Source organism: Lithobates pipiens, unplaced genomic scaffold (genome assembly GCF_037356315.1).
Source record: "Lithobates pipiens isolate NorthernLeopardFrog02 unplaced genomic scaffold, aLitPip1_a1.2 Scaffold_1, whole genome shotgun sequence".
Taxonomy (NCBI): Eukaryota; Metazoa; Chordata; class Amphibia; order Anura; family Ranidae; genus Lithobates; species Lithobates pipiens.
The window spans coordinates 18,886,463-18,907,874 of record NW_027507685.1 but is presented as its reverse complement, the minus strand read 5'-3'; the positions used below and the strand labels follow the sequence as shown (position 1 = coordinate 18,907,874).

Below are 21,412 nucleotides of genomic sequence, written 5' to 3'. Positions count from 1 at the left end.
GCAGATTATAAAGAAAGGTTAATTTTATTATTATAGGTACTTCTATACTATATTTACATCTTTGTGTTGTGGTAATGCATAGGTTTAATATGCTTGGGTGATGCGTGTCAATTATTCTGAATGGACCCCAACACACCCTGCTGACACACAAAGTGCAGCAACTCCCTAATGTGGTGAGATGCCAAAAACGGTGCATTTTGGTGTGTTGACAGACTATTTATTTTAAATGAGCTGCCTTAACGCGCTACAAATTAAAATGCATCATAGCGCACACTGACAAATTATAAAGATGTAACTGGTCCCTTTAAAAAGGAATGAAGCCTTTGGGGTTGTTATAGTATTGATGACATAAGGCTCAGTTCACAAAGTTATCAAACCAAGATAAATGTAATTTATTATTACTGTCCAGATAGATTTCAAAAATGATAGTCATGTGGCCAAAGTAAACATACTTATTCTTGTGTTAAAGCTTTGTGAATTGAGCCTATGGAAATAACTTTCTGTTTAGATCCAGAAAAGGAGTGACCTCAGCGCAGGGGATTGTCGAGGACCGGCCACTGCAGAAATATCTGTAGCACTGGATAAGAAGTCCCTCGCACCCATAAATGGCAGCAGTGAGGGAATCAATGTGCGGACTTGAGTGGAGGCGAGTATATCATACTCCACCAGCTAATAAAAAAAATACGGGATGGGTTTGGAGGTAGGAAGGGATTAATTTATATAAATACCTGTAGAGAAATCATACAAAAATTAATAATATTGTTGCAACAAATTCTACAATGAAAATGTGCTAAATGGATTAAAGCTGATATCCAGGAATTGTTTGTATTAAATACTTACATTTGTCTAGCTTGGCACAATGCAAGTATTTTTTTTTATACCTGATGGAACTCTGGAGAAGCTAAAAATTCCTGAAGTAGTTGGAAATATTACAGCGATAGCCACAATCTCCTGGGTGGAGAGAGGGTGCATTGATGTAACAATCTCCCCTTCATCCAATGAGAGAATGCCTAGCATTTATTGATAAAGGAAAAACCAAAGCGTTCTGTGAATGGCAGTGGTGCTGAATGAGTTCCTCTTGTGGTCAGTGTGCAGTGCTGTAGCCCTTCACATGAAATCTGAGCAGAACTCAGAAAATCACTGCTATTTACTGTAGTAGTACCAACTACTACCCCCCCCCCCCCAACCTAACTCCCCAGCAGTCCATTGTGCCAAGCTGAGCCAATGTATGTACTGTATGCAATCCATAAAATTCCTGGAGTTCAGCTTTAACTTGTTTCTATTTTTAAGAAACAGAACACATTGGACCAAAATTAACCCCAGTATGTGCTTACATTGAGGGTTGATAAAAACACATGGGCAGGGCCCAAGCATCAAACACACACAAGAGCATGCAAACTCCATGTTGAGTGTATCACCAGTAGGGATTGAATGCCAGAGTCCCAAACTTCAAGGCAACGGTGTTAATTACTAATACATTTCTTGTACTAAAACGAAATGATCTGCAATGTGAGTTAAGCCATTCTTTATTCAGCTAAATATGAAATTATATACAGTTCTTGAGTGTTTGAGTATTGAATTTCCTTGGTATAGCTAGCAATAATTAATTAGTCTGTCGTACTTAATAAATGTTTTTAAACTTGTGCTAATGCATGTTGTACTCATACCATTCAAAATGATGTAGTCAGTGACAGTCTGTTGAAGCGTACGGTTGTAATTTTCATGAGCAGGGGGTAATCAGCCAACATTTTCACTTTTTTTTTTTTGTAATAAGGATTACATTACATTGAAGAATTATAGTGCAGTTCACATTACCATTCTCTCACAACCTCAGCTGTTCACACAATTGCTTGGCTCAAACTGAAAATCTATCACCATTGGAATTCACCAGAAAGACTGGCATGATCCTCTAGTATAGTGAATAAGCATATACTGTAAATCACTGGTTGTAAACATCTAAATCATTGGTTATCAACATACTTGATGAAGAGGCCCTGAAATATGGCCCCAGGCATTACTAAATAGCCACACATAATATTCAGTGATGTAATTCTACCAAAAGCTGTCAGAAACTGCAGACATGCAACAGATGATGATCAGAGACTATGGAGTGCTAAAAGAGATGGCCAGAGACCATGGATGTGCAACAAAAGATGGCCAAAGACTGCAAACGTACTATGGGAATTGATGAAGACTAAGGACATATGCTTCTATTGCCCTGAGCTTCACTCAAATCTCAACATTCCTTTTTCTTGCTGCTGTGACTTCTTAATAGAGGGCGACTATATACGTTCTCCATGGTCCCACTCTGTGTAGGAATGTAGCCAATCCTCTCTTGCTTGTTCCTAAGATAAACTATGGATTATGAACTATGGCATTTATAGAGTGCATAGAGCAGAGCAAATAACTGGAGATAGCATGCACTACTACAAACAAATGGAAGTGAGGGGACAAAGGAGGGATTTGGAAGCTCACAGAGTACATTACAAGGAAGCAGAACAATTAAACAAAAATAATTTAATTAAAACTAGTTTTTAGGGCTATTAAATAGTGGATGTGTATGGATTTGTGAAGAAGTAGGATATTTTTAGTGTCAATTTTAAAGGAGTTGTAAAGGTGCAAGTTTTTTTTTTATCTTAATGCATTCTATGCATTAAGATAAAAAGCTTTCTGTATGTGGTGCTATTGGCACCCGCTGCTGTCAATCAAAGTCAGCTAGCCAATCAGGGGAGAGAGGGTGCCGAGTTGGGATCCATGTCTCAATGGATACACAGAGCTGTGCCTCAGCTTGGGGGCCCCCATAGCAAGCTGCTTAGAGGAAAAAAAAACACAAAAAGAGAAATGGAACAGAAAAAAGTAAGACAGTGTGAAAGAAAAAAAGTCCTGCTATAAATTAACTACTGGACATCAGTCTAAACAATATTTAAAGTTGGCCATACACTGATTGAAGTGTAGTAGCCATAACCCTTTGTAGGGCGGCCTTGACTTATTGGGCTTACCGGTTACCTCCACTTGGCTTGTTCTTCCTCGTCTAGGGGTTCCCAGCGTTGTTACCCAACAACTTGAACGCTGACACCAATAAAGTCCTTTTGAAAAGTTTTATTTTGCAGGAGTAACATCCAACAACACAGTCTCGTATAGGAACAGAGGGCAAGGGTGAAGAACTCGGGCACCTTGAACTGCAGACATAACAAAGTCTCTAATACCACCCAGAGAGTAGCGACTCGCAGCTGGGCACTTCAAGGCTGAACAGATCTCTAGCCAGAGATCATGGCAATCAGCACTCTGATTCAGAACTTGTAAAATCTCTGAACGTGTACAAGTTGTAACTGAAGGTGAACAGGAACAAGAACCGACTGAATGATGTTATGGTCAAACGAAAAATTGTCTTCTGTTCTTTCTGACACTCATGCCAAGTTCCTACGTGTCTGGCAGCCCTGGATCGCGTATCATTATTCTCCTAGATTCGATGTCGCTATATTGTCATTGTAAGGACCGGCTGTGCACACCTTGTGAACCCATTCTCTTCCCTCCCTCCCCTCTCTCTTCCTCGACCCCCCTTTCTTCTCTTTTTTGACTCTCACTACTCCTCCCCTGCTTTTCATTCTACAACCCTTTTAATCTACTCTTGACTTTTTGTACATCTCCTTCTCTCCTTCTTTCTTTTTCCAATTTACAGTAGATGATTACTATGGGCTGTCAAAGTATTGTACGACAAGCTTCTGTTGCAGTCATGTGAACACCCGGGTTCATCCGGACACAGAAAATGTTGGCATCGCTTGGGCAACAGCCTGCTTTACTTAATATTATATTGTGAAACCTGAACTGTAATTTGTATGAAAGCCTATTGTATTGGAATGTAATTAATAATAATAAGAACTTTTGTAAAAGAAGGTGAGCAGGAACCTTTTTCCTCAGTACCTGGAACGTTCTCTGTCTCCTTGATAGTACTGGAAAAAGCGTGGATTTGTCAATGTCCTTTCCAACTCAGTAACCAGGCACTTCTCAGGATGCCACTTGTCAGCCCTCCTCCGAAGTGTCCTCCCCCGGTCACTTTTACGAGCTGTGGTGCCCCTCCAAGCCGAGAGCACACCCAGACACCTTGAATCCTCCCTCAGTTACTGGAACAGACGGATCCCTACCCCAGACCAGGCCTATTGGGGGTAACCGACAGAAGCATGTTGCGGGATGTTGAACACCCCGTGACCAGGACCCCTCACGGGGCTACCCCGGTCCTGGAAACCAGAACAGACCACACGGGCCTCACGAAATCCTACTCAATACGTGACCTCAACATCTTAAGTACCCCTTCCAAGACTCCCCAGCAGGGCCCAGCACACCCACTGATTGCTTTCTGAGAAGGCTGATACCCAACACATCCAACCAGGCCTGGTTCTGGCTTGTCATGTGCACCTCACTGTTCACATGACCAGGCAGAACTTCTAACACAGCCCAGCCAAACTGATGTCAAAGTTAACCTACATAATTAACCCTCAGAACCCCACTACTGTTCTGAGGCAAAAAACTAAATTTACACAGGAATGACACTTCGCCCAAAATGTCATCCGCTACAGAAGTTTAGCCAGTTTAGCAGAGACTGGGTGAGTTTTAATCAATGTGTCCATCCCTGTTCAACATAAGTCTATTGTTTGATCGACTTCTGTCAAAGGGATATGTTAAAATGTGTGTCTTGATCAGCAGCCGCAGCATATTTAGCTGTCAGAATTCAATTTTCCAGCAGCAGGATTCCTCGTTTGTGTGGATGTAGAAAAGTCTGTTAAGTTTTTTATTTTCAATTTTGCCCCTCCCCATATACTAATAATAAAGATTAGGGTAAATGCTGATGAGTACAAACAATAGATTTCTATACCATAGTTCCTAGGCTCACCCTTCTTTCATTGACACTGAAAAGGAGTCTCTCTTTTTATTGTAAATTTAGAAAAATTCAGCTGAAGTATTCAGGACATCTGCTGCAATAGGAGTTATGGAGGAATACAAGGAAACCCAATCATTAGCCATGACTGCCATTAATTCACTAAATGTCATGACAGTCATGTGAATCAATAAATAATTAAATGGGTGTAATTGATCGAAGCAATCTTACAATCTCAGTCAATGGCATTTTTAGCTATGTGGCTCAGGTGGATTTAAATCATCTGTGAATTCTCAAGTCTTTCTTTTTTTTTTTTAGGTTTAAGAGATAGCACTATAGGTGGATTTAATAGGTAGGCTTGAGAAGTGGTCATACAACACAGTCAAAGGCTTACATATGCAGAACAAACTTTTTTTTTTAGTTTAGGATGGAGGACAGTATTTGAACCCCTGTTGGCTTTTACTGCTTTCCAGTGCTTTATTACAATGATTTCATTTCCATTACTGTCCCAGTGACAATGGTTTCACAGGACAGCAAGTAAAGGTAACTTAAGCTTTCTAAAGACCCGCACACACGGTCAGAAAATCTGAAGATAAATTTAGTCCGATGAATGATCTGCCGATTTTCTGATCGTTAGTATGCTTCTTTTGACAGCCGATTACGAATTTTCGGCAGACAAATACTGGATGTGCAGGCTTGAAAATTTTTGTCTATGACCACAATGTCCAATTTTCTTTTCATTAGTATGGTTTTCTGACAAAAAAATAAATCTGAAGAGCAAGACTAGGCATGCTCAGAAATGAAAGAACACTTACAAAACAATTCAACACATTATGTCACTTCTGACGTTAAATTTTGTCGTCAGAAAATTTTCTTATTGTGTGTACCCTGTTCACTTTCGATTTGAGACTAGCATCAAAACAAAAAAACTGACGAAAATTCGTCCTATAATCTGACACTAAGCAATTCAAACACCCTTATCTCTCTCTCGACTATTGTAACTCCCTTCTCATAGACCTAACTTTACACAGGCTTTCCCCCCTTTCAGTCTATCATGAATGCTTCTGCCAGACTCGTTTACCTTACTAACTGCTCAGTGTCCTCCAATGGTTTCTGACTCCCCAATGAATATGTTGTAAGATGCAAAATATTACCAACAACTAACAACACCATTTACAACTCAGCCTGAAGCTACATCACCAATCTTATCATACACCTCCAAATCCGTCCTCTCCACTCCTTTCAAGAACTTCTGCTTCTTAGCTCCCTTGTCTCTTTCACCCATGCTTGCCTTCAGGATGTCTCCAGAGTCTCATGCTCTGGAATGCTTTACCCCAAATGTTCTGGCTTTCTCCTACTCTGTCCACTTTTAGGCATTCCCTGACAACTCATTTCTTCAGGGAAACCTATCCTGCCTTCAGCTAAAACTGAATCTTTTCTTTCTCCCATGAGCTCATTCCTCACAGATATTGCCTTTTGTGCCACTTGCCCTTCCCTACTAGATTGTACACTCTCAGGAGAAGGGCCTTCCTAACTCTAACTACTGTACTATCTTCCTTTATATTGTAAAGCACTGTGCAAATCGTTGACACTATATGAATCCTGTATTATAAAAATAATAATAATTCAGAAAAAAAAATGACAGTACCACTGTTTTCCTATTGTGTCCCTGTTGTATATTTTCCTTCATATCCTACTTAATGAAAATGTTGCTGTGACAGTAACTGGGGGGGAATCTCTAACAGATGAAGGATAACAGTAAAGACCCATTGTGGGGTCATACCCTTCCCCGCTCTTTCAAAAACTAAAAAAAAAAAAAGTTTTGGCTGCAGATACACTTTTTTTTATTTTGACTAGAGCGTACATTTCATGGAAAATATTTTATAATTGTTAACTCAAAGAAGAAATGGTGAATGGTAAAATTTTGATTCTGTTGTGAACTGTAAAGATGTCCTGACTGACTTCCTTTTATTCTCCTGTAGGATCATGCGGATATTGAATGGAAGTTTGCCAGGACTAAACTGTGGATGAGTTATTTTGATGAAGGCGGCACTCTGCCACCCCCGTTTAACATTATTGCAAGCCCAAAGTCTATCTGGTACCTGTGCAAATGGATCCACTATAAGTTGTGCCCACATAAAAAACGTGAAGAGGAACTTCAGAAGCAGCATGAGAATCTAAAAACCTTCACGGTAAAGCCTGATAACTGACATTTTTTCCCCTTACGATTTTTTAAATCTCCCAGGGCTCCTAAATTTTAGTATCTTAAAGTTCTGCCCTCCAAAGATTCAGCTGGGGATCATAGAAATGATCTTTGCGGAGACATCATGCTGATGCATGCATAATTAATATATTCACTTTTAATTGCAGGAGCGGCACGCTGACAACCTGATTCAGAATCAGCACTACCAGGTAAGATTACTTCTTGAAATGACAGTCTTGATAAGGTGTGACTCAAAACAGTTAACGACGAACTTGAAGAGCAGAATGTATTCTGTGATAAGGCTTCAGCAATGACACTGTAAAATATTTATGACTTCTCTGCAAATGTTGGTAATTTTTTGCCATTTTTCCTCCTTAAGTCCAGACTAAAAAAAAGGAAGCTACCATAGCTGACTTTCTATTCATGACATGGGAATCTCTGACCTAGAACAAGTATGTGCTTATCGGGTGTCCCCACTCTTTATATGTCAATACTTATATCAGTTCAGTGACTTATCAAAAAATGAAGGTACAAAGAAGAAGTCAGCAGTGGTAGCTTTCATAATTTTTGGTTAATCAAAAAATGTTTTTATTGTGCCAAGAAAAAAAGAAATACAATTCTGCATACATGAGGGATTAAAGTGGGGTGCCCCTAAAAAAAAAAAAAAAAAAAATTAAAGTCAGCAGCTACAAATACTGCAGTTGCTGACTTTTAATAATCGGACACCTACCTGTCCCAGGGTCCAGCGATGCGGGGGAACGAAGCCCCCCCTCATTCCCTGTTCTGCTCGCAGCACCGTCATTCATACTGTGGGCACCCGGCTGTGGCTTCACAGCCAGGCACCCACTGCGCATGCGAGAGCGGCGCAGGGTGCCGTGATACGCCGCACAGTCATCTGTGACACACGTCAGGTCCCAAATGACTGTGCGGCGCGAGGGGAAGTGATGTCACCAGCCCAGGCAAGGAAGAAGGCAGACTACGAGGGACCCCCTAGCAACAGGTATTTAGAGGTGAGTAAAATATTTTTTTATTTCCAATTATTTTTTTATTTTTTTTTAAGATTTTTAAGCAATTTTTTTTTTTGGTGGCAACACCACTTTAAGTACAAAATAGATATTGCAAAAGAGACTGCAAGCTCGATATAGGATAATCAGACAATATAACCAGGTTACAATACCATGTCTACAATCAAACTGAATATGCTTCCCTAAATTAACATAAAAAAGGCATGATGGAACATAAGTACAAAAGAAGAACATCAACAACACATATGTTCGACTTGATGGACTTGTGTCTTTTTTCAACCTTACCTACTATGTAACTAGGGATGAGCCGAACACCCCCCGGTTCGGTTCGCACCAGAACTTTCGAACGGACCCCGCGTTCAAAACGAACGTTAGAACCCCATTGAAGTCTATGGGACTTGAACGTTCGAAATGGAAAATGCTAATTTTAACGGCTAATATGCAAGATACTATCCTAAAAAGGGTTTGGGGACCTGACTCCTACCTCAGGGGACATGGGTCAATGCAAAAAAAGGTTTTAAAAACGGCCGTTTTGGCGGGAGCACTGATTTTAATGACGATTAAAGTGAAAAAAAAAAAGTGAAATATTCCTTTAAATATGGTGCCTGGGGGGTGTCTGTAGTATGCCTGTGAAGTGCCACGTGTTTCCCGTGTTTAGAACAGTCCCTGCACAAAATGACATTAAACGGAAATAACACCATTTAAAACTGCTTGCGGTTTTAATGTTATATCTGGTTCCTGCAATATGGTTGAAAATCATTCAGAAAAATGGCATGGGTAGCCCTCCCTGACCATTACCAGCCTATTTGGGTCTTGTACGCATATTAAGGGGAACCCCGTACCCATATTAAAAAAAGGAAATGCGTGTGGCCCCCAGGCCCTATATACTCAGAACAGCAGTATACAGGCGGTGCAAACAAGACAGGGACTGTGTAGGTTTGTTGTGTTAAGTTGAATCTGTTTGTAATTTTCAACTGGTACATTTTTAAAGTGTAGCTCCAGTCAAAAAATACTATTTTTAAGCTTTTTGGAAAACATAGGGAAGGGTTATCACCCCTGTATAATTTGTTTTGTCGTCCATCTTTTTTCATCTCACTTGCTGCTGTCTGATGTTTGTAAGTTGGATGTTAGTAAGTAGGGGCCTGCCCTATATGCTCTGCAGAAATGGCGAAACAAGGTGTTGGTTTTGCCACAACATTGTAAGCCCTGAAAGTGACTCTTGGTGGGCGCTGGAGCGCCCTGCTGTGAACGATTATATCAAGAATTGTAATTACATGCCATTGTTGAACAGTGGTAGAAAAATTGACCTTTGGTGGTTGTGGTGCTGGTGCCACAACACTATAAGTCCTCACCGTTACTCTGGGTGGGCACAGGAAGGGGCCCTCCTGTGAAATATTATATCAAGAATTGTAATTACATGTCCCTGTTAAACAGGGGCAGAAAAATTGGGCCTTGGGCACTGGTGCCATCACACTGCAACCTCTTCCATATACTCTAGTTTTATTGCAGGAATTAGCCCTGCTGCAAAGCATTGCATCAAAAATTGTACTTAAACGCCCCTGTTAAACAGGGGCAGAAAAATTGGGCCTTAGGCACTGGTGCTGGTGCCACCACACTCCAACCTCTGCCATATACTCTAGTTTTATTGCAGGAATTAGCCCTGCTGCAAAGCATTGCATCAAAAATTGTAATTAAACGCCCCTGTTAAACAGGGGCAGAAAAATTGGGCTGCTGGCATCACCCAGAACCAAAAATGTTCTTCCAACATATCAGCGGAGGAGGAAGAGGATAGACAATCAACATAACAAGACAGTCACTCAGCATCAGCATAGGCAGTCTTGAAGGGATGTGGTATTTCAAAAAAAATTATTCGGTTACATCAGCTTCAGGTGCTTGGTAGCTGTGGGTGATCCAAGACTGATTCATCTTGATGAAGGTCAGTCGATCAACTGATTCGGTGGACAGGCGCACCCTGTGATCGGTAACAAAGCCACCAGCAGCACTGAAGGTGCGTTCCGAAAGAACGCTGGCTGCAGGACAGGCCAGTAGCTCAATTGCATACTGTGCAAGCTCTGGCCAGTGATCCATCCTCAAGACCCAGTAAGCCAGAGGATTTTCAGTGGGAAAGGTGTCCAAGTCTGACCTTGCCCCTAGGTATTCCTGCACCATGTAAACTAGACGCTGGCGATGGGTGCTGGAACCAATCATACCTTGGGGCTGAGGACTAAAAAATTGTCTGAAAGCATCAGTCAGACGGCCACCTTCTCCACCGCTCCTTCTGACTGATGCCTCAGCAACACGTTGTCCAGGACCAGGAGTTTGTGACCTCCCAGTCTCTGGGAACGCGTTGCACAGAGCTTTCTGCAAGGCCTCCCGGAGATGTCTCATCCTCTGCTCCCTCTGCGATGGCAAGATAAGGTCGGCAACCTTACCCTTGTACCGTGGATCAAGGAGAGTGGCCAGCCAGTAATGGTTCCTCTCCTTAATCCGAAGAATACGAGGATCCTTCCGCAGGCTTTGCAGGATCAGGGAGGCCATGCAGCGTAGGTTAGCTGAGGCATTCGGTCCGGAGTCCTCTGGGTCACTAAGGACAACATGATCCGCAGCTACCTCCTCCCAGCCACGTACAAGTCCACGTGTTTCTTGGGACTGTAAATCATCCCTATAAGACTGCTGCTGCTGATGCTGAGTGCCAGCCTCCACCTCCATGCTGACACAATCATCCTCCTCCTCCTCTTCCTCCTCCTCACCCTCTTCCTGTGTGATGGGTGGCACAGCAGGAACACTGTCTGGATAAAGGGGGCCTTGAGAGGCAAGGAAGTCCTCCTCTTCCTGCCTCTGTTCTGCCTCAAGTGCCCTGTCCATTATTCCACGCAGCGTATGCTCCAAGAGGTGGACAAGAGGTACAGTGTCACTGATGCATGCACTGTCACTGCTCACCATCCTTGTGGCCTCCTAAAATGGTGACAGGACAGTGCATGCATCCCTGATCATGCCCCACTGGCGTGGTGAGAAAAAACCAAGCTCCCCTGACCCTGTCCTGGTGCCGTAGTCGCACAGGTACTCATTGATGGCCCTCTGCTGCGTGTGCAGCCGCTGCAGCATGGCCAATGTTGAGTTCCATCTGGTGGGCATGTCACATATAAGGCGGTTCTTGGGCAGGTTCAACTCCTTTTGGAGCTCAGCCAGCCGAGCACAGGCATTAAATGATCGGCGGAAATGCACACAGACTTTCCTGGCCTGCTTCAGGACATCATGTAAGCCGGGGTACCTGCCCAAGAACCGCTGCACCACCAGGTTAAGGACGTGAGCTACACAGGGCACATGGGTCAGTTGTCCCTGTCGGAGGGCGGAGAGGAGGTTGGTGCCATTGTCGCAAACCACCATTCCTGGCTTAAGCTGGCGTGGCGTCAACCACCTCTCGGCCTGCCCCTGCAGAGCTGACAAAACATCCGCCCCAGTGTGGCTCCTGTCCCCCAAACAAACCAGCGCAAGCACGGCATGGCATCGTTTTGCCTGGGTATTTGCGTAGCCCCTGGAACGCCTACTGAGCACCGCTGGTTCTGAGGACAGAGCACTGGAAGAGGCCATGGAGGAAGAAGAAGAGGAGGGGGTGGAGGAGAGAGGTGTGTCACAACCAATAGTAGCATTTTGGAGGCGTGGTGGCGGAACAACCTCCAACACTACTGCACCTTGTCCTGCATCCTTCCCAGCAGCCAGAAGAGTGACCCAATGGGCCGTGAAAGACAGGTAACGTCCCTGTCCATGCCTGCTGGACCATGAGTCAGCGGTAATATGCACCTTACCGCTGACTGCCCTGTCCAGCGAGGCAAGGACATTGCCTTCCACATGCCGGTAGAGAGCCGGAATCACCTTCCGTGAGAAAAAGTGGCGTTTGGGGACCTGCCACTGAGGAACCGCACATTGTACAAACTCACAGAAGGGGGCCGAGTCTACCAACTGAAAAGGCAGCAGTTGAAGTGCTAGCAATTTAGCCAAGCTAGCATTCAACCGCTGGGCATGTGGATGGCTGGGAGTAAACTTCTTCCGCTGGTCCAGCAGCTGGGGCAGGGACATTTGCCTGCTATAATCGGATGTGGATGTACCACTAGCAGAGTTCCCGGAAGCACTTGGCTGTGACACACCTAATTCTACACCTTCATTCCTCTCAGAGCAGGTTTCAGAGAGGACTGAAGGTCTAGTGGGGTTGGAGATGCCAGCTGATGAGGAGCAAGGAGAGGTCCGCTTTGTTCTTTGGTGTGGGTCTTTGAGGTACGCTTGCCAACGAGCTGCATGGCAGGTCAACATATGTCTGGTCAAGCATGTGGTGCCCAAGTGGCTGATGTTTTGGCCACGTGAGATACGCTTGAGACATATGTTGCAAATAGCAGCGGTGCGATCTGATGCACTCGTCTCAAAAAAGGCCCACACCAAAGAACTTTTAGAATAACGCGCAGAGGAAGCGCTCTGCGCAGGCGGAGCTCTGCGGTGTGATTCAGTTGGTGTGCTGCCCCTAAGCTGACCCCCGGAGGGCATCCTGCCTCGTTGGACATGTGCCTCCTCCTCCTCCTCCTCCCTCCTTCCAGGCACCCACGTGGAGTCAGTGCCCTCATCATCCCCTCCCTCTTCATCGCTGTAGCAAACCTGGCAGTATGCTGCAGCTTGTGGAACATGACTGCCAGATTGCTGTCCTTCTTGAGCATCCCCTCTCTCTGCGCTCACGCTACTGCCTTCCTCTAGCTGAGTGTCATCATCAGAGCCCACCAAACACTGGGCATCCTCCTGGAGCATGTACCCAACACTGTGCTCAAAGAGTTCAGGAGACTCCTCAGGAGGACGTGGTGGGTCTAGGGAAGGAGTCACTGATGATGACATTGAGAGGAGGGAAGACGATGTGTTGGCAGCTGCTTTGCTACTACCCTGAGACTGGGTGAGAGAGGATGAGGAGGATGAAGAGGGCTTGGTCATCCACTCTACCAAGTCGTTGGCATGTTGCGGTTCAACATGTCCAGCTGCAGAAAAGAAGGACAAGCATGTCCCATGGCCACGTGCTGATGACAATGCACCGCGTCCACGACCAGCACTGTTGTCTCTAGACACAGAGCCTGCTTGCCCTCTTTTATCGGCTCGCGCCTGTCTGCCTCTCCTTGCTGGCCTTCCAGACATGGTAATGGCCTGAAGGGAGTTGGGTAAAACAGTAGTTGGGTAGTTTATATTGTGCTGGAGGCACACAACACCCACTAACTCCTGCAGATGCCTTTTTTATAGAACAGCAGAGATAAAGGGGTATATACAGATGTATACTGTGCTGTGCTGGAAGCACACACAACTTCCAATAACTCCTGCAGATGACAATTGGGCCCAAATAGAGAACAGCTATGTAGGTGGATTATAGCGGTATGTACTGGGTACAGAGCACGCAGACAGCACGCACTATCTCCTGACACTACTGCCTGCAAGCTCTATTATTAAAGATGGACCACTAACTATATAGGTGAGGTGAATATCACGGTGTATACTGCGTTCAGGGCACGCAGACAATAACCAGAAAACAGCAGAGATAAAGGGGTATATACAGATGTATACTGTGCTGTGCTGGAAGCACACACAACTTCCAATAACTCCTGCAGATGACAATTGGGCTCAAATAGAGAACAGCTATGTAGGTGGATTATAGCGGTATGTACTGGGTACAGAGCACGCAGACAGCACGCACTATCTCCTAACACTACTGGCTGCAAGCTCTATTATTAAAGCTAGATCACTAGCTATATAGGTGAGGTGAATATAGTGGTGTATACTGCGGTCAGGGCACAGACAGTAACCACTACACAAGAGCAAGATAGGAAATCAGCCAAAAACGATTGGTGTGTAACTGTGTTGAAGGTACACAGAACACCCACTGCTTCAGATGCCAACACACTACACGAGGCCGCCTCAAAGGCGGCCTTATATAGTGTGGGGCGTGCACTACACAGCCTGAGCTATGATTGGCCACAGGCAGGACGCCCGTGGCCAATCATGGCTCTCCTCGCTGCTGGCGCTGCGATTGGCCAAGCATGCGGGGTCACAGTGCATGCTTGGCCAATCATGAGCCAGCAATGCACTGCGCCGTCGCAGTGCATTGTGGGCCACACGAATTTTGCCGCGAACGGCCCAAACGTTCGGAATTCGCCGAAAGCCCGAACGACCAATGTTCGAGTCGAACGTACGTTCGACTCGAACACGAAGCTCATCCCTATATGTAACTATGTAAAACAACATACAGTTCAAAATCGACAAAAAGAGGACAGCGGCTGAGAGGCCATGCACAGCATGCTGGAGATAAAACAAAGCCGCCACTCTAAGTGCAGTAAATAAAATGGTACTTTAATAAAAGCTGAGAACAAAGGTACACAAGTATCAGGCGTATAGGCATGAACTGCCGGATGTTCGGGAAGTGTTTCCTTTCCATAGGCTGGATGGTAGCAAGTGTCCGAAGAGAAGGCTGAGTCGCTTGTTGCTGACACTTCCGGTCGATGGAGCGCATGCTGACCACCAGGAGAATGAGGTCACTTCCGGAATTTGGAGCCAGTAGGCGATGCCTTTGTGGAGCTACGCTCCTTCTTCAGGCCTAACATAGGCTGTAATAGGGCAAGGCTTACGTGGCCGATGAACTGCACTGATAGGTCAGAAATCGCACACCTGCTGATTGGATGGTGTCCCGGTCCCTCGCAAAATAACATTAATAATAGTGACAATGGCAAAGTGATGCATTAACATACAGTACATGGAGTGCCTTATAAGAAATTTTGCTACAAAAAACAAAAGTAAAAACAAGAAAAACAATAACAATAATATTAGTAGTGAGCTCATACAAGGTATAAATGTCCCCTCTGGCCCATTGGCTAGTTTTACATCTAACCATACAGATCCAGAACTTGTACCTCCTACTCCCATACCCTCTGTTTCTGGGGTCTTGACCCACAGTGGAGACAACAGTGTCAGCCTAACCAGTTCTATACTTTCTACAGCTCGGTCTCCTCTTCACAGTGATGGGAGCTCCCATGATCCAATTATACATATGATTGGATCTCCTAACAGCTTGAAACCCACACCACAATTAGAACAACTCTCTCTCAGTCATGTTTGATTCTCAGGATTTTTTAGTACTTTCCCTCTCATTAACGAACAGTCTAACCTCAGGGAAAAGAAAATTAGAAGACGAGGAAAGCGAGGGGGAAAACAGCAAAATCAAAGGGCCAAATCCTTAAAACAGTAAAAAATTTCAATTCCTCTTCCCAGACTTTATCCACAGCTGAAGCTTCCATTTTGCAAGGAGGCCTCAATTTTGCTCCATCATCTTTACCAAACTCATTCAGTCTATTTAAAAACCTGCACACCTTCATTCACAATCTCACTTTAAAATGTTATTACAATATCAAATCACAAAAGGCTCCAGACAGCCTCACATATCCTATCCCTGTAGATTCCACTTCGACAACAGGAACTAGTAATTCATTAGAACTGGAAATTCTTAAGGATCTATACAACCTAGAGAGTGATGATGAAGATGAGGACTTGTCCCTCCTCACGCAACATCTCTCTACTTCCCCTTCGGTTCAACACAGTAAATTTAGCCTTAAATCTGTGTTTAATCCAACACATGTAAAAGGACCTTATCTTCAAACTTTTTACCAGGTGGTCTATTCTGACATGCAGAAATTATGTCAACATACTAATAATAGCCATTCTAATCACTCCAAACTGACCTTCCATGAAAAATCAGCTTTACAAAATCTCACAAAAAATCATGATCTAGTGATTAAAACAGCGGACAAGGGCAGAGGCATTGTAGTCCAAAACCGCAGTGACTACTTGGCTGAAGCCTGCTGGCTGTTGTTCGATGACAACAAATACAAAAAATTACGCTGTGATCCTTTATCCCAATTTATCACAAAAGTCCAAATGCTTATGGATAAGGCCAGAGATAAGGACATCATCTCCAAACATGAGCATGCATTTTTAATAAACATTATTTTTCCATCCCGTATCTATCATATCCCTAAAATACACAAAAGCATTCATAACCCTCCAGGTCGACCAACAGTTGCAGCCATAGACAGCATCACCAGTCCTATTTCTCAATACATTGATCAGTTTTTGCAACCTCTTGCAACAAATCTTCCTTCCTATATTCGGGATGGGACACATCTTTTGGGATTAGAACATTACACATGGGAGCCCACATACATGTGGGCTTCCCTTGATGTAAATTCACTGTATACCTCCATTCCGCATGAAATAGGCCTCAGAGCAACTGCAAGCTTCCTTTCTTCTAATCCTTTACTAAATCCCGGCCAGGCAGGGTTTATTTTGGAGGCCACGGAATTCTGCCTGACCCACAATTATTTTGAGTGTGATGGAGAATTTTATCTCCAAGAAAAGGGCACAGCTATGGGGCAAATTTTGCCCTCAGCTAAGCCAATTTGACTATGGGGCTATGGGAAGCCAATTACATCTGGCTCAATAATTCCAATACCCCATATAGTTTTTTATAGGAGGTAAATCATTTGGGACACCTGAGAGCCCCTCTTTCAGGATTTTTTTAAACATTGTCATAATAATGACCATGGTCTAACATTCCCCTCGGAACATGATTCCCTGCAACTAGCCTTCTTATTTCATCAAGAGGGAAAAATGTTGGCAAATAATTACACCAAGCCCACAGCTGGCAACTCTTTTTTACACCACCAAAGCTGCCACCACCCTAGGTGGATTTCAAATATCCAAAAAAGCCAATTTTGCCGGTTGAGCAGGAACTGCACCAGAGAATCAGATTACATTGCAGAAGGATCCCTGTTAAAGCAAAAACTCATTGAAAAAGCATTTCCATCTAACCTTTTCAATGAAGCTTTTGAATTCTATTTTTCAGAGCATCCTATACCAACTAGAGACGTTGACCAACCCACTACACAACCTGTCAGGTTTGTGACCCAATTCCATACTCAACACAAGGCTATGGAACACATTCTGGACAAACATTGGAGTATTTTACTTCAAGACCCTCAGTTAAAATCTATCATCACACCAAAACCCAAATTTAAATACAGGAAAACAAGAAACATCAAAAATCTGGTAGCACCTAGTAAACTTAAATCCCAACAAGGATTAAAAATCACATCCCCTTGTCTTATTCCCTTGGTTGGGATATACCAGTGTCGTAAAAAACTATGTTGGACGTGTAAACACGCCAATCATGGTCAAAAGGCGTTTAACAACAAAGGCAAAACATACCAGATCAGTCGTTTTCTAAATTGTTCTTACAGAGTTCGTAGTTTATTGTCTGAGCTGTCTGTGTGGTTTGCACTATGTAGGTAGAACCATATGCACTCTGAGAAAGGTTTGGGGAGCACCGCTGTCTCGTAGAGGCAGGACATGACACGCACAGTGTTCCTCTTCACTTCCAGAGCTTGAACAAGGAAATAGAGGTGAGCAGTCTAATTTGACTGCTTCTCTCTGTATTTCTCTCTTTATTCACCATTTCCATCAGGTGCATACATGCACATGAGTAGTTTACATTAGTGGGACATACATTTGTTTTTTTAGGTTGCCTCTAGTTTACATTCATCTCCCCCTCTTTTTTCTGATGAGACCCCCCTGGTCTTCTTTACGGTTCCATTTGCCAATATTGCCATTTGCATAAACATTGGTGCACTATAAGATTTATTTTCAGTAATTGTAGTACCCTTCCTACCTTCAGTTCCCTCCAATCCTTCCCGTTTTTTCACCCTTTTTCCTTTGATCGGCCTTTATTGTTATTTTTACATCGGTTGTCGATCAGCATATTGTTAAATGAATTGGCCGTGAGTTTCCAGCAAATGTATATTCCCCATTTAAACATAGAGAAACAATCCATTGGTTTTTGGTTGTGCTCTCTCCACCCCCTCTTTTTTCAGCAACACCATGCGCACTTCCTTTTTATGTATATATATATTTTTTTGTTTTTCTTCCTAGTTTAATTCACTGGTCCACATATGACCCCCAGGTAAAGATCGTAACGATCACTTCTCAAGTACTTGAAATTGTTTTTAACCAATTGGGTTTTCACCTGCAGTTTAATACTACTCCTTTTAACACACTTGTTTTTAAACTTTTTTCTTTTTAACTTATAAGGCTTTCCATGTATGTTAATGTATCACTTTGCCATTGTCACTATTATTAATGCTATTTTGTGAGTGAACGCGCTGCCATCCAATCAGCAGGTGCGTTTTCTGACCTATCAGTGCAGTTCATCGGCCACATAAGCTTTGCCCTATTACAGCCTACGTTAGGCCTGAAGAAGGAGCGTAGCTCCGCAAAGGCGTCACCTACTGGCTCCAGTTTCCGGAAGTGACCTCATGCTCCTGGTTGTCAGCGTGCGTTCCATTGACTGGAAGTGTCACCAACACCTTCTACTGGATAAATCTACCTCTGAACTTAAAAGGCACTTGTTTGACCTCACCATGGATATAAGAGATATTTAACTAGGGCTATTTTAACTTGCAGTAAAATGTGTGTTTTACTGGGGGAAATGAGCAAATACCTTTAAATATAAGCGGTGCGTTGTTTGTTTGTTTTTTTCTCCGTGCACTGGCAACTGATTCCAAGTTAATGGACTGCTTAACCCACCTCACTGTAACCCACTAAATACAAAATTACTGAATCTTACATGCTTGTAGCAACCCACTACAACAAACCACAAATTTTGTGAAACATGTAAAACGGTAGACTCTTTGACTTATTGTATAATTGATAAATGCATTTACAGAGAAAATAGAATAATTCTTCAGCACTACAAAATTTTGTTTATGATGTAGGCAATATAAATAAAGTGCAAGTATTGCTTATACTAGCTATGCACAGTTGGGACTTTTAGTACTTGGATTTCACTTACAAAACAGTTTTAGAATGTTCATATTTGCTCCCTGTGAGATTTGTATGCCATTTTCTTTTGCCAGTTACATGATGCAGAAAAACAAGGGCGCATGTTGTAAAGTAAGGAAAAGGATTTTTATAATGTTACTATACATAAAGCACATTGTTTAGCTGTGCCCTTCTGTACACACAGCACACTCAAAAAAACATCTTTAATAATTATTGGTACCCTGTAAATCTGAAAATTTGTTGGAGAGACAATTCCTTTAGTAAATTATGGATGTGACCAACATATTTTAGCTTTTAGAGTTGTATGTTTGGGTTAGGCTCAAGCAATATGATCCTCAAGAAAAACAACACAGAATTGGTACCATTCTTCCACAGACTGTACTTGTTACAGAATTAATCAGCTTGATCAAACAGTTTTGTATCATGTAAAGCTAAAACAAATTTAACACTTGTTTCTAATTTGCAGATACATTTGGACTGTACAGGCACATTTGAAGGAAAATTTACTTTTCATTGAACATTCAGCCTCTTAACATTGCACAATATCTCTTTCATTGCAGGAAGTTATTAGAAATTTGGTGAAACGATATGTTGCAGCAATGATCAGAAATTCAAAGACCAATGAAGGACTAACAGAGGAAAATTTTAAGGTATGACATGTAGCAAAGGTTACAAGTCTGAGGTATCAGTTTTTATTTTTAGTTATTTTTTAAACCCCAAGAATGGAAAGAGCAAGTGGTCATAAGCACTGTGATTCATGAACTAAAGTGGTCTTGTAATAATGTCTTTGAAAAGTAATTGCACTGTTGCTAGAAACTAGCAACACAGAAACTTGCCTTTTACTCTTTTGCATGAAGTTCAGTGTAACTACAGAACAGTTACATACATGGAAAATGTGTTTTTATAGTGGGGCTCAGTACATGCAGGCACTTTTAATCTTGCAGCTAAAGGCTGGTTTAAAGTGCCAACCAGCACTTACGAGATATTTATTACCCACCCCTGACCATTCCAAGTACTCCCCATTTATCACCATCCTCTGAACTCACCATTGTAGCAAGTTTTCAATCCATGTACTCACCCTATGGTTCATGCCAATGGACCTTATTTTGTACAGTAAATATTTATTTAGTTTATTCCTGTGCCAAATGCTTTTGCAAAATCCAGATACACCACGCCTACGGGCCTTCCTTTATCTAGATGTCAACTCACCTCCTCATAGAAGGTTAATTCTTTGGCAAGAACGATTCTTCATTAATCCTTGCCAATTACTGCTAATGATATCATTCTCATTACTAAAATCTTGTATATAGTCCCTTATGATCCCCTCCAAGAGCTTGCATACTATTGATGTTAGGCTAACTGGTCTGCGATTCCCAGGGATGTATTTTGGGCCCTTTTTAAATATTGGTGCTACATTGGCTTTTCTCCAATCAGCTGGTACCATTCCAGTCAGTAGACTGGTAAGGCTGCATTCATGGCAATGGTGAGGCTGCATTGATTGCAATGGTGAGGCTGCCTTTATTGCAATGGTAAGGTTGCATTGATTGCAATGGTAAGGCTGCATTCATGGCAATGGTAAGGCTGCATTCATTGCAATGGTAAGGCTGCAGCTGGGCACTGATTAGGTTGCACTGACCCTTATTTTGCTTCACAGTTCTTTATTTAAAAAAAACAATTCCTGAAACTTCCCTCTTAAAGTGAAGGTGTGTATTATATGCATGCGCATGTTATACACAGATAAATATTTAAATAACACACCTGTGCTCATCCTTAGTCCTGAGCGGTGCTTGGGAATTCGTCGGGGACCACAAAAGATATAAAGTTGTGCTCATAAGTTTACATACCCTGACAGAATTTATTATTTCTTGGCAATATTTCAGAGAATATGAATGAAAACATTTATTTCACTCATGGTTAGTGTGTGGCTGAAGCCATTTAATATCAATCAAATGTTTTTACTCTTTAAATCATAATCACAATAGAAACTACCCAAATGACCCTGATCCAATGTTTACATACCCTGGTGATTTTGGACAGATAACATGCACACAAGTTGACACAAAGGGGTTTGAATGGCTATTAAAGGTAACTATCCTCACCTGTGATATGTTTGCTTGTAATTAGTGTGTGTGTGTGTGTGTGTGTATAAAGGGTCAATGAGTTTCTGGACTCCTGACGGACCTTTGTATCTTTCATCCAGTGCTGCACTTACGTTTCTGGATTCTAAGTCATGGGAAAAGCAAAAGAATTGTCAAAGGATCTATGGGAAAGGTAGTTCAACTGTATATAACAGGAAAGGGATATAAAAAGATATCCAAGAAATTGAGAATGCCAATCAGCAGTGTTCAAACTCTAATCAAGAAGTAGAAAATGAAGGGTTCTGTTGAAACCAAACCACGGTCAGGT

General features: G+C 42.7%; 1 protein-coding gene across 1 annotated transcript in view; it reads left to right on the top strand.

Annotated features, from left to right (window-relative positions):
• The window catches only part of TRPC5 (transient receptor potential cation channel subfamily C member 5), a 425,360-nt gene that overhangs the window by 389,263 nt on the left and 14,685 nt on the right, over window positions 1-21,412 (top strand). The window contains exons 8-10 of the mRNA XM_077480887.1: window positions 6,856-7,065; window positions 7,244-7,285; window positions 19,567-19,656. Coding sequence (XP_077337013.1) covers window positions 6,856-7,065; window positions 7,244-7,285; window positions 19,567-19,656 — 342 coding nt within the window. The remainder of the gene's footprint in view (window positions 1-6,855; window positions 7,066-7,243; window positions 7,286-19,566; window positions 19,657-21,412) is intronic.